The following is a 25,975-nucleotide window of genomic DNA, read 5'->3' as shown; positions in this document are numbered from 1 at the left end:
AAGAATTTGGCTTTGCCCTGGCATGCAGCAGCGTTATGTGCTCTGCACATTGCAAAGGACCAGATTAAAAAGCACTGAACTGCAGGCAAGGATTTCCTTAGGACCAAGGGAGAACAGCAGGTCCATCGGCACCACGCCAATGGATGGATGCGCTGCTCCAGTTTGTGCTGGGGAGCTGCCGAGTGCCTCCCTGTGCCCTTTGCAGCAGGATGTCGGTCTTCACAGCAGCTTGAATGCTAACGAATGAGCGTTGCGCACCGGCTGCCATGGGGCTGAGCCCTGTCACTGATTGCTCTCATTAATCTGCAGGAAATTTTTGGCTGAGGTCTGGTGCATCGCACTCCATCTCCCCAGCCACAGGGCCCCGTGCTTGCCAGGGATTTTGGTGGGGATCCCTGTCCCAGGGCTGGTGGCTCCAGCGAGCTCCCCTTCCCATGCTGCTGCTTCCCGGTTTTAGCTTTTTTGCACTTTTTTCTGAAAGTCCGTGAAATCAGACTCAATTTGCCAGCTTTCAGGGCCGCAGGAGGGCTGTGCTTGCCTTCTGGGGCCAGCCCTGCCAGGCAAATTTGGGAGGGGAGTGCCATTGGTGACAAAGACAGGCGGAGGTCAGGGCAGCATTCATCTGTGTCAAATCATGTTTTCTTTATGAATAAAATAACACCAAGTGCTATTTGAAGCATTTGCAATTTTCCACTCGACTAGGCAGCGAAGTGGCCACCTGGGTGGTGCTCCCCGAGAGAGTGGCACTGGAGCTGCAGTAACATGAGCCTGGCCCTGTATCCAGACGGAGAGCCCAGCCTCCTTCTGCAAGCCTAAATTTACAAATTGCTGTTGTCAAAAAATCCCCGAGGTGCCTGGTTGCCCTCATAAGAGTGGCTGCAAGCATCTGCCCTCAGCTTTGCCTTACCCCAAGAAATGCTGCAGATCTGTAGAGGTCAAGAGACCAGTAATGAAATGTTACACCAATAACTTGATATTTCTTAGACTCCTTTGCAATACGATAGTGAAATCACCTATGGTTGTGGCCAGGGACCAGGAGTAATACAAGCTCACAGCTTCACTTGAAAAACCTGCTCACCCCCGGGCAGGTGCGTATGGAGGGCTGGACAAGGGCGGCAGAGCGGCAGGCAGCCCGGCACAGGGAGCCATGGGGCTGGGTGCTGGGCTGGAACGAGCATTGGATGCCGTGGTGGTTCGGAGACCCTGCTGAGACCCCTTCCCATGACAAGGGCAGTGCCGTGGCAGCAGATGTCACAGCTGCTGGCTCAGGAGCTCTGCGATGTGCCTGGACATGGACTCCTGGGTGCCTGCCAGCCCCGATTGCAAAACCTGCCAAAATAATAGTGTCCCGTAATGAGCTGGGAGCGGAGGAATGTGCATGGTTGTTGTGGTTTAACCCCAGCCAGCAGCTAAGCACCACGCAGCCACTCACTCACTTTCCCCCCACCCAGTGGGATGGGGGAGAGAATTGGGGAAAAAAAAGTAAAACTTGTGGGTTGAGATAAGAGCAGTTTAATAGGACAGAAAGGAAGAAAATTATAATAATAATAATAAAAAATACAACAATAATAACAAAAGGAATATACAAAACAAGTGATACAAAATGCAATTGCTCACGATCCACCAACCGACACCCAGTTAGTTCCCAAGCAGCGATCCCCCCAGGCCAACTCCCCCCAGTTTATATACTGGGCATGACATCACATGGTAAGGAATGTTCCTTTGGTCAGTTTGGGTCAGCTGTCCTGGCTGTGTCCCCTCCCAACTTCTTGTGCCACTCCAGCCTTCTTGCTGGCTGGGCATGAGAAGCTGAAAAATCCGTGACTTCATATAAACATTACTTAGCAACAACTGAAAACATCAGTGTGTTATCAACATTATTCTCCTACTAAATCCAGAACATAACACTATACCAGCTACTAGAAAGAAAATTAACTCTATCCCAGCTGAAACCAGGACAACGGTCAAGCTCCCCGCCGGGAAGTAACTCTCCTGAACCCAGCATTGCTCTGCCCTGCAAGAGAGAGGAACCCACAGTTTCTCATAACAGCCCCGATAGCAGCTACGTCACGACCTCCACTGGGAAGGCAGAGCCCAGTCTGCCAGCTCCAGAGGGAGGGGGTGTTTTACTGCCTTTCCGAGCCCTCAAGAAATTTTGGAAATTCATCTAAATTGCAGCACTTCCTCCGGCCAAGGCCAGCAGGGAGTTAGCAGCAAGACTAGGCATTGGGGCATGCTGCTGATTTTCTCTCTGTTTCTCCTTAACAAGAAAATGGTATCATCCCGGCAAACATGTGCACCAGCTTGCTGAATCAAATAAGCCTCAACGCCTCACATGGCAAAACTTTGCAGCAAAACAATCAAGCTGACAGATTTTTGTGCATTGACATCACAGATGGGAAAAAGTCTTACTAATCCTCAAAAGTTTCTTCCAGTGGATGATTTCATTGAGGTCTCTGGATCAGTCCCAGATGCTGCAAATGAGCACAGATAGACCAGAATTCAGCAATAACACAGGAAATTTGGGCAACAGCTTAGACGGTGTCTCAGCATCCAGGAGCATGTAAGAGACGTTTTCATACAGAGCACTGGGAGCAGCAAGAGGGTATTTGGGGCTAATTGAAAGCAGTGGTAGAGTACAATTTGGCTAACCTCTAAATCCCATGTTTTGTGGCTTCATCACACAGAGAAATGCTGGCTTCGATCTGCCAACCATCAATGCCTTGTTCCAGGATGACAACTTCTTTCAAAGCCTCTGGGTTAAGCAATAAGACTATTTTAATCAACGGATGTGTTCATTCATTGAACACCAATGTCAGCAGCTGCTACAGCACCTTATGGACAAAGTACCTTTCTTTGAGCCCATCTACTCCCAAATAGGTTGGGCAATTTCCAACCCTGCTAATGGTGCCTCCCTCCCAAAACCAGGTCTGTGGGAGATTCACATGAGTTCTCAGCCTGGGTTCTTTATATACCTCTTTAATACCTCTTTATCACCATGATCTGATTGCAGCAATTTCTTGCCTAATTTATTCACTCAGACTTTGGCTACAGTGCAATATAGATGTTATGATATTGCACCTTAATGGCACTTGTATTGATCTGAACCTGCCTGAAGCCATCCTCCTCGCCCTTTCCGTGGCTTGCGCTCTGACCACACTGACAGCTCATTTCCCTAACTGCTTTCATCAAAGCACAGACATGGTCCAAAATTACTGGCTATCAATATTGCTGCAAGTAAATATTAGAGCACCCATGTGTAGGACAAGTAACAGTGATTAATGGTTTACACAGGAAGGCTGGCTTTAAGCTGCAGTAGGAGCATTGCACTCCCTGAGCGGGGAGCCGTGGAGGAGGATGCCTGGTTAGGGCTGGTGGTTCAAAGCAGCCTACACTTGTGAAACTGCCTCCAGACATTTGCCGCAGGAGCTCTTTGCTGTGAATCAGAGTTGGGGCCAGGCATGGTTCTGCTGGGATATAATGATGCCCAGGATGTTTGCGAGTAACATAGGACAGTAAAAGTACATGAGACTACTTACTATTTATACTTTATGTTGCTTTGTTGCATTTAACCCCACTTAATAGCCAGGCTAATTCCAGCTGAAGTGGTAGGTGTCCTGACTGACATGGTCGAAGCAGGCTGGGGATACCAGAGGAGCCGTCCTGTGGGTTGGAAGTGGTACCTGCTCTCATCAGCAGGGTCTTCAGGATCCTTCCTTTCTTGCTGGAGAAATTCCCTGGCCAGGGCCACTGCCGGCTGGTTGCTGCTGCCATGGATGGAAGCACCAGGTGGGCTTGGGGCAGCTTCTCCTTCATCCGCCTGGCACACTTGCATCTGTCCTGCTTACCTGCAGAGGGGCACAGTGTTACTATCCAATGCTAGATTTTATTACTACTTCTTACTCCTGGCAAGATGCAGTCACACTGCACACAGAAGTGATTTTCACATGGGAACAGGAGGTTTGAGGAAATAGCAGGCATTTTCTGCCCTTTTACTGTAATACACCCTCCCCGTCTGAGCCCTCACTGTGACAAACAAAGTCCTCTGACTCCTGCGGTACCCGTCCCCCCGCCCAGCTGGGTTGGGGACAGAGTCATGTAACCCGCTTTGTTTCATGAGGAGCAGGCAAAAATCTCTTATCATCTGGGCAATCATTAACTCTCCCCTGTGAGCCAGAGAGGTGCGAGAAGCCGTCCTGCTCTGCAAACACACTAATGGCTCGAGTGGAGATTAGCAGGAGTGTGTTTCCAGCCACCCTGTGCCACAGAGGTGACCGGGTATTGGGGACCAGGCAGAGCTCTGACCAGCCTACACGTCCCCTGCCCTTGGCTTTGCCACCGCCAAGGTCGCCACCACAGTGCAGCCAGCACAACTTGTTAGACTGTAGTGGGATTGCATGAAATTTGTGCTGGGGGCCAGGGCACACAGCGTGGGAAGGAGGGTTGGGCTGCCCGGCCGGTCCCCGCCACCACAAGCAGCACCTGAGCCAATGTCTAGCATTAACCCAGCCGAGGAGATGTTTAACCAGCCTCCAAGACCTCCCTGCAGCAGGAGGTGAAATGCTGTCTGCCTTCAAGTCCCAGCCCCAGGTGACTTCAGCAAGGCCAGAATTTTGTCTGCGGATCGGGAGCCCGGACATGACTGGCAGCGATGCTGCGCTCCCAACCTCATGCTGAGAGTGGAGATTTAATAAAGATACAGGCAGGCAGGGCCAGGCAGAGCTGTCTGCTCTGTAATTCACAGCTCGCATCAAGGCTCCCCAGCGGTGTGGCTGGGTGGACGGCAAGCCCATCTCAGCGGCAGTGTTATCTCCTTGTCATTGCATTCACGTCAGCTGGCTGCATTACACAAGCATGGAAAAGCCAGTATTTGTGTTGGGCACTCACCTGACATGTCTGGGTTTTTTAATACACAGGAGACGTGTCCACACAAGAAAGCTCCTGGTGCCACAGCAATTGGCTAGAGAAATGACAGCCAGCATCGCTAGCAAAGTAACTCAGCAGCTAAAAGTCAATCTAATGTACAGCCACAGTAACGAGGACCTGGCTGTGGGCTCCCCCAGAGCCATCTTCCTCTTCCCAGCATTCCTTCATTAACTGCACAGCCACCCATCAGTGACACTCCAGGTGCACATTCAGCACAGCGTTATTTTCCCTTTACATGCACGTTGAATGAAAAAAACATGTCACTTCCTCACCAGGGCAGAGTCCAAGTCCCAAGAAATGAGCCGGCTCTTCTGCCACCTCCTGGCACGGGGACTCCCCTGGGCTTGCTCCTCTGGAGGTGGCACCTCCAAACAAGACCCCCTCTGCAAAACCCCCACAGCATTCACAGCAACACGGGGCCGTGCAGGGCACAGGAGACGCAATGAGTGATGCTGGGATGAGCTCCCCTTGTCACCTTCTCCTGGGACGTGAAGCCACTTCATAAGAAACACGGGGGCAGTTGGTGAATGACGCAACTCCTTGTCTGTAGGAGCCACTCCAGATAAGTATCACCCAGCAATCAACTGCCTTCACACAGTAACCTTCAGGGAGCTACAGGGGGAATACAAAGGCTTTTTGTTAATCCCAAAGACTCAGGAGCACAGGGTGAGATTGCTTACTAATTTAGATAGCAAAGAGAATCGTTGTGCGAAGAGCTCCTAGGAAAACAGCTTTGCCATAGAAAGTCCTTTGGCTCAGGATGGGAGATCCTAAGCACCCCGCAAATCCACTTCCCTGCACAGAGGAGCCCAGATGTGCAGCTGGTCAGGCACCAGGGCATATCAGACAGAAGTATGTCCAAAAAATTTAGCTTGCCTTTTTCCAATTTGTTTTACTCAGTCGAAAGCAGGTGCTGATGGATCACAGCCCTTTTCCACTCGCACATCTATCAGCCATAACCACACTTACTCAGGAGCTTAAAGCAGGTTCAAAATTATGCTCTTTTCCCCCTTTGACACATCTCCAGTGAACTCAGACCTGAAGCTCACCACCTGCCCCTTAGCCTGTTCAAAGGCAACCTCAGGGGAGTAGGACAGATGTGCATCCATCTCTTTTTCAGTTGGAAATCGAGCCAAATGTTTTTTTGGAGGGTGTAAGTGAGCAGCCAGGCTATGGGGCAATGGGCGATGTGAGGGGAATCTGCACGGCCACAAAAAGCTCATGGGGCACACGTGGGCTGCGAGGCAGGTTGCAGTTTGAGCAGACAAACTGCACAGCCTCTCCACTTAAAGCCCTGTCCTCCACCACAGCCTTGGTCTTGGGGCAAAAACTGCGTGTGATCTTCAAAACCCTGCCCATGTCTAACCCACGGCTGGTCAGGACGGGCTGACCGCACTCACGCAAGCACACGTACGCACATAGCACACACCGGGGAATGTGGACCAGCCGGCCTCTTGTCTCCTGCATCTGATGCTCCATGCCAATTAAATTTAACAGCTCCTGGTCAGGACGTTAAAAAAAAATAATAATTTTTTTTAAGTCTCTAGTAGCAAATGACTGGCAACTCCTCCTACGTTTCATCTCCTGTAACAGAGCAATACCTGTACAGTCCTTTCCCATTTCTCCCTTGTCTTTTCTTCCAGAAAGAATATTCCCTTCAGCCCAAGTGTCCGAGTGGAAGCGGGAAGCCCAGGAGCGGTGGCTCGGGTGAGTGCCAGCAGCCGGTGCTGCCCCACGGAGGGCTTTGCCAGGCGAGCTGGGAGAGGTTGGGGCTTCTGCTCACACCCGGTGCTGCTGAGCCCTTGGCTGGAAAACACAGCTGGGATGGGGCAAAATGCTGGGACATGGAGAGGAGCAAAACGTGGAGAGGTGAAAATAAGTGAATAAGCACCCCCATGCCCATGGCAGCCTGGCCTCTTTCTCCAGTCCTTCACGGGGCTGGGAATGTCAGGCCAGGATGTGACCGTGACAGTGCGTGCACCCACGGGTGCTGCTGCATGTGAATGTGGCTGGGCACCATGGCGGTGCCACCCGGCTTCCCTTATCCCCTTCCTCTGGGTGGAAATGGTTTTGCCCCATCCCTGCCCACCTCCTGGGACCGAAACACTGGGCACCTGCAGGCTGGCACAGGCAACCTGGGCAGAGCTGGACCACGGCACCCATCTAAAGAGCCAAAAGGAACTGCTGGGGTGGTTTAACTCCTCCTCCCCCAGCTTTGCAGCCTCTGGTTTCTCAGGCCATAGCAATTCAGGGACAGCCAACATGGTACCTCCAGCCACAGCGAGGATGGGGGACGAGGGGCCCAATCCAGGCAGGGACTGCATCTCAGCAGGATGAGACCTGGGGCAGCGGGAGCCTGGGGCAGCAATGCAGTGGCATCGCACAGCCCTGGTGCCACCAGGATGCCCGTGGCCCCCGTGCAGGGGCTGCTTCTCCCTCCCGCAGCCCTTACGCGCGGGGTGCAGCTGCTGCTCCCCCTGGACCGTGCAGCAGTTAGTAGATGACAGGGTGTTGCAACACGCCGGGGAATAATCACGATAACTTGAGCGGTTGCCCTGGTGCCGGGCTTGGCTGTTGCAGTGGTTGCTAAAGAGAGTGGGCGTGCGGCTTCCTCTGGGGCGATCTGATTTCTCCGGGAGCATGGTTAAGGCACGCTTAGGAGAAATCGTCCTCCGTGGAGCAGGGACGTGACCTCTCTGCCAGCAACGTCGGCCGTGCTCAGCAGGCTGCTCGGGCGCCTGGGCACACTTGGAGCTGTTTGCTTTGGGGGGAAAAAACGATTAGCTCATTCATCCACCCTGGGAAAACATCATCCAGCAGCGAAGAGCAAAGGGAGCAAGTTTTCAGGGTGGCAGAGAGACCTTTGGGACCAGCACTGAGGAGCGGGCAAGGCCGCCGGCTGCTGCCGGCTGAGCTCCAGCCCTCAGTGGGGTCCCCGTGGGGTGGTGAGAGCAGCGGGGAGGGAGCGACGGTGCAGCAGCCGCCTCCACGTGACCCTCCGTCCCTGCTCCCACCGGAGAGACCTGGCAGGAGGCAGACGGCTTCGTTGGACCCGGCCAAAAGTCATGCAGGCGCGAGCGCAGCTGGGCAGAAGCGGCAGCCTTAGCCCCTGCAGCCCCGTGTCGTGGGGCGCGGGGCAGCACCTGCCCCCCGGGCTCCCCAGGGCCACGCTGCGGAAATCAGGTAAGCCCAGGGCCCCCTGAGCTGCCCCAGGGGGTCCCTGCTTCTCTGCCATCTCCCCTCTGCGGGGACGGGCCGCTGAGCCCCCGTGGGATTAGTCTGCGCTGCATACATGTTTACGCACAGGTGACTTTGGACCCTGTTTTAAATTTTATTTGAGATGCCATGTTACTTTAATACTTCAGTAGCTGGTTGAGAAGCTGCCCTTCTGCTTCTGCCTTTCAAAACGGACCCATATCCCGCAAGAAATTCCTTTAGCAAACCCATGCTGTGATTCAAACCTTCTTGGCGAGGCATTGGGCTGGACAGGGGGCACTTGCTAATACAATCCCTGCAAATCAACGTGGGAGGATTTTCTCTGTATTCAACAAAATACCTTTGAGCTACCTTAAAACACTCATTAATGATTGATGTGCATCTCTATCAAAGGCAGGCAAATGCACAGAGCAAATATTTGATGAGATATTAAAAGTAAGTTTGTGATTATCGAGGAAGACTGCTAAGCATCTGTCACTGCTTAACAAAACTAAACAAGCCGCTCCACATGCCGCTTGCAAAAGGTACGGGGCTGACATCCCTTGGTGATTGCTAACAGAGTGGGATCCCAGCCTTGTTATCTTTGCTTATCACAGTCCAAGGTAATTAAATGAGATGATTAACCAGCACACCCAAGCCTGTCTGCCTGCAGTCAGGGGGGAGCTTGCTGCTGCCTGACTGTACAAGCATTTCCAGCACTAGCCAGCACAAAACAGGGTACCGGTAACTTCTACACGACAGACAGCTCAGCTAGCCCCAAACCTGCCGGGATTTCTCTCTTCCAAATACATGTGCGTGAGTGCAAAGCTCAGCGGGTGACCATGGTGACATCCAGGGGCCCTTACATGTGGGGTGATTGCAACTGGTGGTGCGTGAGCAGCACGGGCTGAGCCAGTGCCTGCTCTGTGCTCTTATGCGGGTGCAATGCTGGTGCAAATGGGGACCCCAGCCCTGCAGCGCTGGCATGGTGCTTGGCAAGGGTGGGCAGAACTGGGGGCACTGGCTGGACTGGGGACACTGACTATACTGGTGGGAGAACGCTGGCTGTACTGATAGGTAGAACTGGTTGTACTGGTGGGGAGCTCAGGCTGTACTGGTGAGCAGCATGGGCTGTACTAGTGGGCAGCCCCATCCCCACATATGCTCAGCAGAGAGGCAGAGGCAGGAAGAGTGGTGACATGTGGCAGTGGTGCCAGGAGCTGCAGGGCTGTGTCGCCCTGCCCTATTTCACATTTCCGTTAGGGTTTTCTTTCCCTTTCCTACCCCCCAACATCATGGGGTTTATTCCTGAACGTCAGGGCTGAGGGAACATGAGGGGACCCAGGGCACGCACGCCTGCTGTCCCAAGGCAGCCACCCGATAGCTGGGAACTGCTTCCCACGGCGGCCACATCGAGTTACATTCACCGTATTGCATTATAAATACCAGAATTAGCCTTGCTTAATTATTTAAAACTATAGATTAAAAGCAGACAAAGGCTCTTTGCCTCCTTTCTGGAGCACGCGTATCATTTATCAGTGATACGGTCACCTGGTGACAGGCATGGGGGAGCGTGCCAGGTCCATCAGTATGAGATGTTCCCAAGCTGCTGGCAAGGCAGGAGCCAGAGGAGAGGAAAAATCACAGTGAGGATGAGAGCTGGTACCATCTCACCCAGGAAGGGTAACAATGAATATCTGCCAATCTTTGCGCTTGCCTTATTATTATCATCATCATCATCATTATTAACATCACCAGGGCAGTAAGCCACAGCAGCCATTAAGCTAATGTGAAGGAATGACAGGTATTTTGTTCTGGGCTCACCTCCGTAACAGCGACACATGGACTAGTTGGGGCGTTAAGGCGCATTTGGCAGGCTCAGCTGCAGGGACTCACCCACCAAAGGGCTTCCAGGCACCGCGAGCCCCCCCGTCGGGCAGCACCCACACCTGACCCACTAAAGCTGGCACCTGGGTGCCTCGCTCTGCCCTGAACCTACCGACCATGCAGAAAGTGGCTTCCAAAAACAAGTGCCCGGCTTTGAGGTCAAACCACTTGTCCTCCTGGCAGCAGATTCTCCACGATGCAGTTGCGCACCCAAAAGCTGCTCTCACTGCACAAAGCTTTGGGGCTCGTGGAGACCGACACACAATTGTTTCCCTGCTCCATGACGTCAACCCCAGCTATTCTGTCTTTCTAAAATACAATTAATTAACATTAGGAAAATCATGCAAATTAGCAAATGCCGTAAATTCAAGAATCCAAAACAAAAGACAAACTTTCAGCTTAATTCTTTGTAGGACTTCACATACAGCATGACCTCTTCTGCCATTACACTCTCATGGGAAAAGCTGTAGGGCCAAACTCCAACTCCACTTCAGACAGTGGAAATGCATTGACTGAAAGTTCATGCTCTAAAATAAAAAAAATGTTAACTTCTGGCTAACAAGTAGAAGCGTGCGTGTACCAGTGCTTAAAAGGAACTGAGGCTAGTTTAAAGATCCCATGTACCTCCACCTGCACATGCAGACCCTTGCAGGGTGGGAGGACAGGCTTGCTCCTCTCAGCCTTCCCAAGGAGCAGAGGTGTGAGGGATGGTACCCTCATCCTGGGGAAAAGAGGGCTTGCCAGGGAGCGCATGCCATCGGGGGCCGTAGCCCAGGAAAGGGAAGGTTCCCCCCATGATTGGCGTTAAATGTGTCAGAAACCCATGTTATTTCCCAGGCTCAGGTTACTTGTGTAAATAGTTTTAAACTAGCTCTGCTGACCAGTATTGAGTGTGTTGGTTTTGCAGTCGCCTTGCTTGCAGGATGTGTATGACCAGCTTCTTTCAGCAGCCCTTCGTTAATTTGTCAGCTCTTTAAAAAAGACACATTCATGAGTAAATCCCAGGCATTCAGAAAACCAGAGGTTCTTCTCTGTAGCCACAGTTTTAAGTGATCATTTCTGCCCAGGAAACAGTCCCTTAGGTCAGTGGTTTTACAAACCCAGATCCAGGGCTCTGACCCTGGGTGTCCTGGGGTTTTGCTCAGTCTCATCCCTTCTACCAGGTACAGGGTTTCACAGAATTACAAATAGCAATATCCTCTGAGCTTGGATGCCATTCCCAGAATAATGCCTTCTGCCTGTATTTACATGGATGGCATTTCACAGAGGCCCATTCTCTGCCCAGAAAGAGATGCCCATACAGTATTTTTAACAAGAGCAGTTTGGTCGTCATCTGCCCCTATTGACAAACCTCTCCTGAGATGCTCCAGTTGGAAAATCAGTTCTCAAATGACATAGAGAGCAGAAATAAAAGACTGCAAGCTACGTTTGCTTTATAGATTTCAGCTACAGCTAAACGCTGACCTGTGCTGCAGAAGACAGCATTGCCAGCTTTGTGAGTTAAGGATGCTGAGAACCAACTGGGCAGCATCACATGGGGCAGGGCATGCTGCAGAGCGGGACTGCCTATGGCACTGAAGGAAGAGAAACTCGGTTTGCAGATGGGGTGGAAAAGGGCCGAGGGATGTGCAAGGGAAGGACGAGTGGGTCGCAGAGGGACAGGACGTCGAGGAGAGCTTGGCAAAACAAGTCAAGGGGGAGAAGGCATTTCACATGAAAACCTGCAAAAAGCAGCTGGTGTGCTGCTGCACCCTCCATTCTCCTATACAGTCGCAAGCCGAGAGGTGCTGGCTAGAAGCCCAGACCTCCACCCTACAGCTTTCTAAATCCAACAGCTATGGATTAATTTTCTTTTCAATCTCTTTTGGTTTTCCCCTTGTGAAGAATGGCTGGAGCCATGCAGGCAGCTGTAAGCAGAGCTGCACCCCTTGGGTTACCTGCCCTTTCCAGGGCCGTTAATCCCCTTAACATTCCTGGGGGATTATTTCCATCCCGACAGGACAGTGATGCAGGCTGCCAGCAGCAGTGCAGGGAGCAGCACATGGCACACAGTCCTGACAGAGAGGGGCTCGCAGGGCAACCCACCACGGAGAGACAACTCACTTAATCCTAAACAAATGCTTTATGAAGGGCATCTCCTATGAGTGAGGGAAAAACAAAAAGTAGCAGCAGCAAAGGGAAGCATAGCTTAGCTCCTGCCACAGCTGAGCACCTGTGTCTGATGCCTGTCCCTAGGCATGAACCAGTCCTCCTCCTCCTCCTCCTCCTCCTCCTCCTCTCCAGGAGCAGGCTAAAACCTTTCTCCTTGCCCTGGGCTGCACAAAAGCCACTCAGCACCTCAGGGAGCACACCATGTTTTACGGTCCTAGTAGGGTATATTTAATTTATTATCTGCGACATTCAGGTTTTCAAAGGCATTTAATGTTACACCAAAACTGCCTGATATCCTGTTCCCCAAAAGACTGGGGCTGACCATAATCAGAAGTGGAAACAATTTGCCCCAGGATTGCAGACTGATGATTTTATCACAAGTCTCCAAGGAATTGGGGGATTTATAAGCATTTCCAGGCAGTCTGAGCAGGAATTCGGGCTTTGCTTGAGGTCAGAACAGACCAAGATACTAAAATGTCATTTTTCTCCTCCAGCTAGTCCCACACCCTGGGGCAGGAGGGTGGTTGGTCTCTGGGCCATCTCAAAGATGCCGAATATTCCCTGTGGGGTCTCCTAGAAAACTAATCAAGACTGTGAGCTCGTTTCACAGCTACGGTTGGGAGAGGAGATAATGCCACGTGTGAAGTCCAAGTACCTGCCAGTGGCCTTGGCCTCCTCATCCAGGCAGCCTGGCTTTTTACTTACAGAAAAGTCACTTGGAAACGTACCTTTCCTAGAAAGCCTCAGGCTTCTAGAAATGAGGAAAGGAAAAATATTTAAAAACAAGCAAAAGACTGAGTATGTCAAAGCAAACACAGCTACTTTTTATAAGCAACACTCCAAAGCAGATCTATTTAAAAGGTCACACTGTCTTTCTGAGTACAGCAGAGGGTATTAAAATGCACGTATATTTTTTTTGCTTATATCTTGCCAAGAACAATATAAAAATGTCTAACACCTTTTGCTAATTTATGATGGTGGCCAAGGAGGTGCCAGAGCAGAGCCTTGTTCATTGATCTACAGCTGAATCATGCAAAAACAGACATCCTGCTGTAAATCCACTGCAGAGACCTGGCTTGATTTATACCTCCAGCATTATAAATAATGACAAAAAGCAGCCTGATATCAGTCTGTCTCCCCTTACACAGACATGAATTACATCAGGTCTTGAAGATGATAGATCTACTCCACGAGAAACATTTTGCACTGGGTCCCTATCTGCCAACCTGCAAGAGAAAGGATGCCCCGTCCTTACTCCCAGCATAACCCCAAGCTGTGTTTCAGGAGCACCAGTATTTTTATATTCTCATTTTTCTTTTTCTGCTCAATGCAAATGAAGACATTCCTTGAATTGTTCCAGATTAAGGTCTTCTGAAGGTTTAAAGTGCTATTCTTGTAGTGAGGTTCAAGGCTCCTTCTAGACCTGGTCAGGGACAAGGTCAGGGCTTTGACTTTGTCCCTGGGGCAGCAGTACGGACACCCGCTGGAAGCCAAATCCTCGAGGCTGGTGTCTGCACAACCCTAGGCACATCTAGCACAGTGAAAACCAAGCTCAGAGCTACCTGCTGTATCCTGGCCCTCGAAGTATTGTTCAGGCAAATTGCACTCATTGCGAGGACTTTTGCAGGCCTATTTAACAGCCCTCTGGGCAGAAATGCTTCCAGTAGGTTTCAATTCCTCCCACTCCTTCCTTCCCTCCCAGTATTTTCTCCATTTCTACTAGTTTTGGGGAAAAGTTCCCCTTTTGCCTTCACTAAATAGGTTAATAAATTGCAAAGTAGCAGCAAGCCTCAGCCATGCAACATTAGATGGCTGCAGCCTGAAAATAACCACATTAGCCAATTCAAAACCTCCAGGCTCGCCACGGTGCTCCCCCAAAATGCTGCATAAGCAGAGGATCCCCCAAGGCGGGAGGTGGGGGGACCTTCCCTGATCATCCTGGGTGTCTGGGGGGTGGAAACACCACAAGACCAAACTGAAGGGCTGGATGACACCATCCAATAGTGTTGTATGCTGCTGGGCATTAGCCCTCTGTGGATGTGGGGACAGCCTGCCCCAAGCAAATCTCCTGCAATCTGTGTCTTGGTGGTAGGGAGGAAGGGACTTCCACTCCTGAGTTGCAAAAGGAAATCCGTATATCACGGAGGCAGAGGGAAAGCAGTACTTTATAAGTAACAGTGCTGCACCAGTGCCCCAAGAGCTAGTACAGCTTAGTGGCAGGGCCTGAGAGCTACTTAGTATAGAAAAAGAACACCAAAGTCACTAGCGTTACAGCCATTTACAGACTCCAGGTTGGTCATTCAGACTTGGTTGGCTGCATAATCCTTCCATGCTTGCTGCTCGCTGCATTATCCCCTAGCAGAGCACAACAGCTGGATTTAAGATGGACAAATCCAAGATCAATACGCCCCAGCCCTTCTCCTGCCATGCAGCAGGATTTGGTACCCAGCACACAAGCAAGTGCAGGCATCTCTGTCACTGGAGGCAGCTCTGGTCTAAATGATGGCACAGGAACTGTGGGAAAAGGGTGAGAGGATGACACAGTGACACTGAGGCTAGTCCATTAGTATAGCTGTCCAAAAACGCTGTTTCCATTAAAAACACCTGACATTTTATTTAAGTTACTCCAGGGAGAGACTTTTTTGTTTGAAGGATGAAGACATTGCTTTGCCGTTTGAAATGGGAGCTCATCTATTTCATTCATGCCAAAACAAACCTTTGCTTTTGTACCTTCCTTCCTTGTCTTTTCTCTGCCTCTTCTCCTGTGAAAAAAAAGACCAAAAAAGGGAAGAAGTAGAAGAAGAAAAAAAAACAAAGCAATTTTACCCCAGTGAAAACCTGGCTGTTCTTCGGTCCCTGCATCTCTCTGGAAGGCAACGTTGAGCACCCAGTTTCAGCCTGTGGAGTCCAGCCCCGCAGGGGTTTGACTCAGCCTGGCACTTGCTGTCAAACATCAAACCACGCCACCTTCCTTTCTGCCAGCAGTGATGTATGATCCTAGAGGAAAATAATTTGATACAAGAAATCACTGGTTCCAGCTTCCAAGTGCCCTTTAAATATGTACTGAACTATTCACCCCAATTACACTCATGTAATGGGCTCTGATTTGTTTTTCTTTGTTCCCAAAGCAGTAGGGCACTGGCCACATTAACATTCAATGAGAAGTTGTTTGATATTGAATCATTTCTTCAGCGGTATTATTCCTTACACAATTCTGTTTGATTGCAATCCACTTCACATTTGATAAGTACTTACTGACTATGAAAGAATGACCTAGCCCGCTTTCTCTTGCCTTTTTTTATTGATTTCTCTTTTGAAAGGGTTTTATTGCTTTTACACATGAGATTGCAATAAGAGAGAGGCAACTTTACTGAACAACTGTTTTCCTTGCTGCTCCACCAACCCATATAACTTCACACTAGGCCCCCCAAAATACTGTAATAGAGACACTTACAGACATGGAGCTGCCTACACCCTTTTCCTGGAACTTTCTGTTCTTACTGGTAAACTTCCAAATTGTTCAAGTGAATAGTCAGGAATAAATTGCTCTTTCTGCGCCCCTGATTAGACCGTACACTGAATAATTGTAGGCAGCCCCACTGTGCTCCACCTTTAAAGACACAGCCCACTGCATGCAGTTTGTCTTAAAACTTGTGCTTTGCACTCACTTTGTATAGGGTTTTTTGTAGAGGAGAAGTGTAGAGCAATTGGAAAATACCAACAGTGAACATGCCCTGTGGTTTGCCTGAAATCCAAGCTGCCATCACTTCCAAAACAGTGGGCTCTTGTTCTTACATCCAGAACATACATACAAATTATTACAGCACGATCACATACTGCATGGGCAAATTATGCTTTTCTTGGCATTGGGCTCGATCCTGATTATTAAGCCAGCAGGATATCAGCAAAACCTTTCCTTGACAAGAGATTTCAGATACAGCAGCACTTCCTCAGGCCCATGTTTTGGAAGCCCCTCAAATCCCACAGCATCCCCTTGTGCTAAGGGACCGATGGCCTCAGCCAGGACGACCAAATCAGCAGCTCAGCACAGTCTACACCCATGGCTGTTTCCAGTTTTAGTTAGACCTATCTTGCCTTAATTAATCCTTGGCACTAAATGCTGCAGCCACTGAAGCGAGCGGCTGGCAAGTAATTTAAATGATCTAATTAATATGTGTCTCATCAACAACGCAAAGGGAATATTTTTTAAAACCTCTGAAAAACTCGCACCAGCACATGCAGGCACGTGCACGCAGACACTGACACGGGTGTCGAGCAGCCAGGGCAGGCACCGTCTCTTCTCTGCCTTGCCCAGGGAGGAGAGCTCCAGCGAGTTCCCACACCACAGCAGGGTCAGTCTTCTCATGCAAACACCTCTCTTTTCTTCCAGCATCGATGTACACTGACATACAGCGGGAGCGACCAGACAGTGGGAATATCCTGACTCACCCAGACTACATAGATGGAAACCCAGACCTCATCAAACCTAAAAAGCTCCTAAATCCTGTAAAAGCCTCGAAGAGCCATCAAGAGCTGCACAGAGAGCTGCTGATGAACCACAAAAGGTAAGAGGAGGTCGCAGCCTGCCACTGGAGTGGTCCGAGAGGTGCTAAGCCATTGGAGCTGAGCAGCTGAGGCACAAGTACCAGCAACAGCCTGCGAGTTGGAAGGGCATGATAAATCCCTTCACTTGCAAATGAACACAGCATAAAACTCACTGTAGCTCTTTCCTTTTTTCTCTGATGTGACAGCTTCTTTTAAAATGAAAGCAGAAGGAAAAGCCCCCTGCTCTGCCATCCTGAAGCATTGGCTAGCACTTTTCAGAGCTGCTTGCTATTTCCACCCACCTCGAGCCACAAGCGCCAGAAGATGCGAGGCATCCCTACAGCCCCTTTCTCAGTGTCCCACGCATGTTTTCTCCCTGGTCCTGGTTCTTCTGTCTCCAACACTGACTTGCCAAGTCCCCAGCCATGTACAGCATCCCTGTGTGCTTTAAGGTCAACCCAGAGGCAGTAAGAGGTGTAGGCTGGGGGGAGCCATTGAAAGCTGGGAGAGTACCAGGGTGAGATCATCTGTACAAGGACACGGCTAATCCCTGTCTCCCTAAAAATCAAATGGATAAAGATAAGCTAGAATTCACATTTCTGACTTCCTACCCCATCACCCCAACTTAACTCTTTGGGGGTACAGATACAACATCAGGAAAATGACACTAGTGACTGAGAACCTACAACTACATCATTCCTTTGCAGCAACTGTCTGAACATCAGTGCAATAAAAGCCTATTCAGTTCAGAGGCTTTTTAGCACAGCAAGAAATCTGCTGGCTTTATATTGACATTTTCTGAATACCCTGAAATATTCCGACATGATAGCACTTTGGCCATTTAATTAAAAGGAGCACAGCCTCCGTTCAAAAGGACTACAGTCATCATGAGAATCAGACACATATTTGGCAAACAGTCAAGCCTGCCAGCAGGGTGCATTAATCAATACTGGCACTGGCTGGGCTTGGGTTTGATTTGATTTTTCCCAGAATCAGAAGAATTACAGGGACCATACCCAGGCCGTTATCTGGCATGAAGGCAGAGGTAACTATAACAGCCAGATATTTTTAAAACTCTCTGGCTTGAGAGTGACCATATCCTGCCTAATGTTACTGCTCAGTTTAAAGGCTCGCCCACCAGCATTGGCTTTGATCTCACAGAACATTATTCCAGTCTAACCATGATGGAACAAAGAATCAAGAAATCCCTGCAATGGAGGTAGTAGAGACAAACAGTGGCAGATGGGGTACAGACCCCACAGCATCAGACTGAGCTAAACTTCAAACTGGCAAACAAAAAGTACATCATCACTTTGTATTCTAGTTCTGTGCCTGTCACCATGTTGCATCCACATGTGCCATCGGATACTGGCAGGAGGCAGCTCCACTGCAGCCATCCTGCATCTCCTGACCCCTCTCCTTATAGTCTTGTATGTCTCAGGCATCAGTTTAAACCTGCTTTGGCTCTGGCCTCCCAAATATTTTTCAGCAAATATGTGAAACAAACCCTACTGCAAGCAATAATCCATCATTGCTGGGTTCTTGTCACTCTTGAATCCACCAGTTTTGCCTCCTGCTACAGGTTACTATAGAGGGAGAGAGGGAAGAAGGGGAGAGAGAAGGATCTAGGACTTGCTCCTGTTTCTGCTTTGCTGTTGGGTTCTCCCCTTAAGTAGCAGGGAGAAGAAACTCTAATCAGCAGCTTGTGCAACAAAACCCTTATCTTAGTCAACACCTCTGGGTACTAACAACACAGGCTGATTAAATCAGAGTAGTAACAAATCCACAGGCAACATTGCAAGCTGCGTCTCCAGCAAGCCAAGGCAGGTTTGCCTTCTCTCGAGCCCTGGGAAAAGGATTTCTGCAGCATCCAAGTTCTTCCTGCCTTGAAAACCCATCATGAAAGCTCTGGAGCCAACCCTATGGCTACCTTCACTGATGTTGCCATGAACTTTGTCCTATCATAAAGCAAAAAAAGAAATTACAATAGGAAGCATTGTTAAATATGGCACTGGAAGGATGCAAACACTGGTCCCCAGCCACGTTGTGACAGCGCAGAGGTTTGCTGCATCCGGAGAGCGTTTCCCTCTCCTGCCTGCCAGTTCAGTTTCTCATGATGTGAGATACCACCTCAGCACCTGCCACCTTGTCAAGAAACCTCCGTAGTCCACAGAGTTTGATGTCTCTGCTTTCAAACGACCTTAGCAGAAACCAGCCAGCCTCTGGTCAACAGAAACCTCCCAGTGGTGAGGAGGAGCTTTGCATTAATAGCACACCCTGACCTGCTGTGCCCTGGGCAAGCCCTTAGCACAGATACAGGGAGGTCCCCACCTCACCTCAAAACAGACCTTCACCCACAGGAACACCAAACACTCCACGTTTTACAATGGGACTTGTAAATACTCTCAGCCCATTGATTTAAATGAGTGTTAAAGCCAGCCCACGAAAGTGGTCAGGCCCCGCTCCTTCCCTGTGTGTGACAGCTACAAGGTCTTCAACTCCTTCTCCTCAAAAATATAAATTCAGTCAACTACCTCTAGTCCTGTATTTTCTTAACAAGATTACTTACATTCCAGCTGCTATTGCAGAAGATAGCCTGCATGAATGTGGCCTTGACCACTTCTTAATAATCTGTTCTTCAGGGACATGAAACTTTGTGCAGTTGCAATAGTGTCTCCCCTGAATTCAGCAAATGTTCAACTTCCCAGCAGCTTCAGGTTTTGCCTCGCTCTGGCTAGGGCTCAGCGGGGCAGAGAGTCACCGCTTTTAGTGATTTAAGCCAGGAAGCTGATGGATTTTATGAAGGCAGATTCCTTTCGGCACAGAGAAGATGAGTTGGTCAAACCACTATCCTGGAAGGGCAGGAACAGTCCCACAACCACAGAGGAGCACATTTGGACTTGTTCCACATTCACCTATAGCCCCACACATCCGTAACTACTCCCATGCTTCCAGGGGGCAGAAGTTGGTGGGAAGGTGGCCGGAGTCAGCTGCAGCAGGTAAATCTTAGTGTCTGAATTCAGGCATGGCAATATTCAAAGTGTTAGGTTTCTGAAATTTGTTTGGAGAACTTCTTTCATCTCTTTACCATGTATTTATGCCTTACCTGCATGTCCTTGCCATCTGTCCTTTCCCGTGATCCCACCCCTCACAGACCAGGGCTTGGAGCAGCCCCGCTTCGTTTTGAGATGCTTCGGGTGGCTGAAGGGGAGCCAGGTGCCTGTGCCATCAGCAAACGCTCTGGCTTCCAGAAGAAAAGGACATTTCGTCTTGGCCTCTTGACCCAAACTCTCCATGTCAACACGGAGATCCCTAGCCCTCAGCTCTGAAGCAAAGCTGGGATGCAACGGGGAGGAAAGGAACTGCCAGGACTATTATTGCAGATCAACGACTACCCCTGCTGGTGGAAAAAAAATCGTCATTATTTAAAGCGCCCTCAACGCAGCTGAATCTGTCACTGACATAATTAAAACTAGTAACAGCGGGAGCCAGCAGAAGGTCCCATTCCCACACCGACCCAGAGAACTGTAACACCTCAATCTAATGGGATTAGCAAAACTTCCAGCATCACAAGCCCCACACATGGACAGCAAACGCTGTGCCCACCCAAGGCAGGCAGCCCAAGGCGGTGTCCCAGCAGTAAGGTGTTCCCACTAACACCCTCAAAGCCTTGTGGATGGATTTGTGGACTAGGACCGGTTAACGGACCAGGTCTCCCATGTTTCCATTTAGGACTGAGAAGAGTTTGGGGGTTGCCGGGCTGGCAGCGGTTACACCCCAGGCTGTAGGCACCCTGGCCCTGATTTATCTGCTTTTTATCCACAGAGGTTTGGGCATGGAGAGCAAGCCAGAGCTGCAGCGGGTGCTCGAGCACCGACGGCGAAACCAGCTCATCAGACAGAAGAAGGAAGAGGAAGAGGCAAAGAAATTGCAGTCTCCTTTTGAAAAAGAGCTATTAAAGAGGCATCAGAGACTGGATCAGGTAGAAGTGATCCCTGGGTTATCCTAACCACCCTGTGCAAGGCACAGATCACAGGGGAGATGGGTGGGCTGAGGCTCAACCCAAGGTATAGCTTTGTTACCCCACCATAAAATGCGAGCCACAGTACCTCCTTCACTGGTGTCCCATGAAGCTGCAGCACCCTCATCCTCACAGTGGGATCCACCTCATTTGTACCACCTCGCCCAGGACCCCACCATGCACCACTGGCCCTGGGTCTCCTCCAGGTTCTACATGGTGTCTTTGGGGTGTGCTTTCCTGTTCAAAGCACCCCAAATACCATAGGGGCTGTTGCAGCACCCACCACAGGGGTGCTCAGGACCCTGGGGTGCAGAGTGAGAGGCTGCAGAAGTGCTGGAAGGTGCAAACCCTGCTGCAATCACACCCAAGCTGCTTTCGGGAGCAGTTCCTGGCATGTACCCTGGCCAAAAATATGCCTGGGAGGAGCAAGATTCAGCATGGGGCTTGTCAACAGCACAGCCATGCCACGGGTGCTCTGCACCTGCCCTCTTACCCAAACCAGTGCAAGCAGCAAGCAGGCTTGTTGCCACTGAAAATAAAGTCATTCCCTGTCCTCCCTGCCAGTATTTGCACTGCAAATGGATGAAACTAGTTTATTTAATTAATGACACAACAGCTCCCTTGTGAAAACATCAGCCAAGCTGGAGATCACTTGAAAATCAAAGCCCAGCACTCTCAGAGAAGAACCAGGAATATCAAACAAGGTGGTTTAGGGACAGATTCTTAAAGACTTTGCATATAAAAGTGAGGCAGTACAACAACTTACCCCCCTTAGACAATAACCTAGTGCTGAGAGCTTTTCCCAGGCTAACAGGCCTCCTTTGCTGGGAAGAATTCAAACCTCCTCCTCCTTCCTCCATGCTAGGTCTGAAGTGAAACACTCCCCTGCTTTTCTGCTGGAGATGTTCCTCCCTGGCGGGAAAAAAATAATTAATGTTTCAGTGGGCCAGAAAAAGAGACTAAGGGTGAACATGGCTCTGGCACAATGGTTTGGAAAATGAGAGCACGGACAGGTGCACTACACACTCATTCAACTTTGGGCAATAATAACTGGACGCCCAGCAATAATGATGCCCACCGTTTTAATGTAGCTAATGCACTTCTGTCCTTTAGTATGCACAGATAATGGTGACTCTTCTTTCTTACAGCTGGAGAAAGAGCAGGAGAAGCAGGAAGACCATGCACCAGAATTCATTAAAGTCAAGGAAAACCTGAGAAGAACATCAACGGTGACTGGGGACGAGAAAGCAGCGTAGCTTCAGCCAAAACTCAACAGGGATCCTACCAAGGCCAGCGCTAACACTTACACGCTGACATCTCTGTACATGGTGGACATTCACAGCCACATCATTGGGGCTACTTATGGTTATTAACACTTGCTCCAGTAGAAGGCACAAAAAAGGTTTTCCTAGCCCAGGAAGTTGTCACTGTGGAAAAGGTGCAGTATTCACCAAACAAGTACTCACACAAGGAGATGCAGAGAGAAATGACGTTATTTTTTCCCCCCAGATTGTGGGTGCACGCTAACCTCCAGCTAACTCTTGGTTAACTCTTGAGACACAGTGACTGTTTAAGCCAGGGAAGTCTGTGGAGGAATGGGTTGGGGGACCCCTGCTTCTTCCTGGAGGCAGGCTCACCAGGCACAGGGTGACAGGAGGGCGGCTGCAGCTCTGGAGAACCTCCTGGAAACCTGGCGTCGTAACTAAAAGGGACAATCTGCGTATTACTGAGAACAGCCCAGGTGACCATAGCGGCTTTCCCAAGGGTCACTGGTATGGCACGCGTGTGTGTCAAGCCTGGCTGAGGCTGTGTGTCCCAGCAGCACACCCGTACTATTAGAAAAATCAACCTTTGTGTGCCCATACCAATGCAGCACAGGCAGGCGCAACTGTTCTTCATGAGCGCCTTTAAACTGCATTTCAAACCTGTTTGAAAATAGCTATTTAGGCAGTTCCATGCCCAGGCAGAAAATATATTGGACTGTACCACCAATGCCCCAAGTGGAAGGCAAATGCTCTGTGCAGAAAGCAAAGGCTGGGTGTTTTCAGCATGGGTGTTCATGGAAGCGTGCAGCGACCAGCCAGCAGATCGCTGTGGATGTAGCAGACAGACAAACTGCTTCTTGCCCCTGGACTACTGAGCTTCAGCCATTCACCCAGCAGCTGGACATGTGCTACCATAGGGACCCACAAAAAACCATCCTGTGTTTGAGAGGTGGTAATGTGGTAGTGTCATAGCGGTGTCAGGCTGCTGTCCTGTTAACCACCCTGCGCACGGGTGGCATCTGTAGGCACCAGGGCCTACGGGGCACGTAGGTACTGATGGAAAACTATTTGTCAGTGCTTCTCATCCCCTTTTCCAGAGGTCAGAGCTGCCTCATTTCAGTTGCCACCTTGCAAAGCTAAAACTCTTCTTGCTGCTGGTATAGCAAAGCTGAGATAGATGGTGCGTTTGCACCATGTATGGACAGAGCCTACCACATTTATGGGGCACCCATGCCCTGAGGTGTCGACACCTAGAGCTAAAATTGCACCTTCGGAAGATCTCAGCTTCTTGCTTCTCACATCAGCCCTGATACAAAGCCTAAACAGCATAACTCACCGACTGCCTTTGAACACTGGCTTTTGAATGGCAAGCCTCAATGGACCTAGTCAGCTGGGAAAGTAATACCTGGTTAAATAATATCTACTATCCACATCTTCAGTGGATGCATGTGTAAATTAAGGGAAACGGGGCATTTATCACATATTTATTAAAAAGTCACTAATCCATTCCCTAGTCTCCCTGGTCCATGGGGTGTTTCATTTCAGAGGGCCGTTGCTCGACCTGGCAGCTTGAGTAAAACATCTGAGCCACATCACATGTCAAGAGCAGTGACACAGGGACAGGGCTTCTGCAACAGATCAGACTATAAAAGCCCTTAACTCAGTTTCAGTCCTTGAGAGCCCCACCTCATGGTACTGTCTCTGTGGTAGTTTTTAAGCCCCTTGCTCATCATGCTTATTCTAAAGAAGTTTTTATTTCAAAAATCCAGTGCATATGGTCATTATGGGTCAAACAAGATCTGAAAGGATTTATTATGTCCTTTTGAACTGTGAAGCTTTTCATATAGGTTATAACGAAAACCACAAGGAAGAAGCAGCATCAACCATTTTTTCAGGGGGGAAAAAAGCCACATTTCTCCAAGAAAAGAAAGGTGTTGCTAAGGATGCTTGTACACAGCTGTAAAGAATGCTGTATGATACTCCATAGATAACATCGGTTTAAATAACAAGCCAGAATTACTGTGCTGGGGTTTTGTGAGGGGTTATGGCACAGATTAAGTAACCTTGATCAAAAGCTCAAAAAAATTCAGCAAATTAATTTGTAATTTTGCCACAGATGGAAATGCACTCCAGGAGAGGCAATCTGTCGCTCCATATGCACCAGTGAAATCAGTGTTATCAGCTCACCCAGGCTGGGATGGGGGCATTTATGCAAGTCCTTGGGTGAAAGCCATCTGGTAAGGTCTGGGTAAGTTGAGTGCTCAGAAAAGGTTGAAAATATTTTGCTGCGGTCTTCTTGAGTACGCAAATATTACCTGGGGGGGGGGGAGGGGGGATCAAAGTGTCTCCCTTCGGTGTCCACCAAGCAGAGAAGGGGGCTGCACACCAACGCAGTCCATGATTGCTAAGGGGTGTCTGGGTCATTTTCAGCAGGTGTCCAGAAGGGAAAGGGAGGGCCAGATCATACTGTCCTAACTCTGGCTAAGCTAATAGAGCACAAGAAATCCTTCCAGCAGTGGAGAGACAGCAGAAAGCCCTGACCCGGCTGCCCACTGGGACACCGTGGGCTGTAAGCTGGGACCCAGCCACACGTCCACGCACGGACCCACCAAACTGGCCACAAGCACCCGGTGCTGGCAAGCTCCCACGGAGCCGGGACGGGCTGTAGCAGCCCCATGGCACACAGCGGGACACATGGTGCTTCGTCCCCAGCAAGAGCTGCAGGCTCCAGCCCTCCGTGACAGCATGCGGGAAATGATGCTTTTACTGTTCAAGTGTTGGCTTAAAAAATCACAGCATTTTCCAACACAGCTCTTCTCACCCCTGCGAACCGATAACCGTCTCCCTGGCTGGGCTCAGACCCAGAGCCTGTCCAACCTTCACCGATGCTTTTGTGCCTCATGGCACTGCAGCGTGGAGGTGGCACCTGAAAAAACATCAGTGTAGGCATCACCAGGAAGATTTTGGGGTAACTTTGTGTCTCTCTTTCTTTTAAATGAATTCCTCCCTGTGCCCCTAAAACACATTCCTGAATAAATGCGGTGTATCCAGAAGATACAGATTATCAGAGTATTGATGGAAGACAATTTTTTGCACTGTGTATGTTGCCTATGTGGTATATAGTCTATATTCTGTGTTGATGTTTATACGTTTATATAAAAATATATGTCATGCAACTCTACTTAATTAACTCACGCTGTTTAATGTGGACACTTCTGAAGAAATAAACTGAACAATGATTGTATGTTTTGCTCTTTTCCATGAGGAACTGAAAAAGCTCTGAGGATGCAAGCAGACAACAGCCAAATAAACTGAATGAACATAAAAATCAGTGAAGTCTGACAGCAAATTCTTTTAGTACCATGTCAACCTACTCATCATCTGCACCCCGTGCTGCATCCATTGCTTATCCCCAGACTTCATCTCAATTCGCTAAAAGTTTAAGGGCACAAAAATTATGGAATCAGGCTTTGTGCACTGAAACTTCCCATATGTTTGAATTCTAACTGGCCACGGAGGCCCATCTGCCTCATAGGGTAAGACCCACAAAGCCAAGGAAACACATTGCCCTTGGCTTTAATTTAAAAACTCAGTTTTGAACTGAAAGGTAATCCTCACACTAGTGAGCTCACTTCATTATTTTTAAACATTTTTAAAGTGTTTTATCAGCAACCAAAGACCACAGATTAAATAGATAAGAAAAAGAGAGGATGCTTCACACGTGCAGGTCACACACACCATGCTCCCCGAGAGCCAGGACTAAAACTGAATGCAGCAAAACAAACAAAAAGGACTTCTCTGACTCATTAACGATATCCTTAGTGGCAGAGACGCCAACTTCCCACTCAGAACAAGGCAGAGATGGTGCTTGGATGCGTTCCTCTGACACCAGATATTCACTGGGGTTGCCACACTGGGAAGTACACAGCGTTCCCGACCCTCCGCACCCGGCGGCACTGGAGTCGGCAGTCAGCTCATCATTAGG

General features: G+C 49.5%; 1 protein-coding gene across 2 annotated transcripts in view; it reads left to right on the top strand.

The window, feature by feature from the left end:
• Positions 1-25,321, top strand: part of FAM107A (family with sequence similarity 107 member A) — a 32,248-nt gene extending 6,927 nt beyond the window's left edge. Inside the window, exons 2-5 of one of the 2 annotated variants that reach the window (XM_052775958.1) lie at positions 6,570-6,633; positions 16,550-16,724; positions 20,530-20,686; positions 21,874-25,321. In XM_052775958.1, coding sequence (XP_052631918.1) covers positions 6,570-6,633; positions 16,550-16,724; positions 20,530-20,686; positions 21,874-21,981 — 504 coding nt within the window. In that variant the 3' untranslated portion in view covers positions 21,982-25,321. Of the gene's footprint in view, positions 1-6,569; positions 6,634-7,317; positions 8,110-16,549; positions 16,725-20,529; positions 20,687-21,873 lie in introns of those variants that run through there. The other variant, XM_052775957.1, reaches the window with a different exon arrangement.
• Positions 25,322-25,975: the final 654 nt, after the last annotated feature.

Source organism: Harpia harpyja, chromosome Z (genome assembly GCF_026419915.1).
Source record: "Harpia harpyja isolate bHarHar1 chromosome Z, bHarHar1 primary haplotype, whole genome shotgun sequence".
In the NCBI taxonomy this organism is placed as follows: Eukaryota; Metazoa; Chordata; class Aves; order Accipitriformes; family Accipitridae; genus Harpia; species Harpia harpyja.
This window is presented reverse-complemented; position numbering and strand designations above follow the sequence as displayed.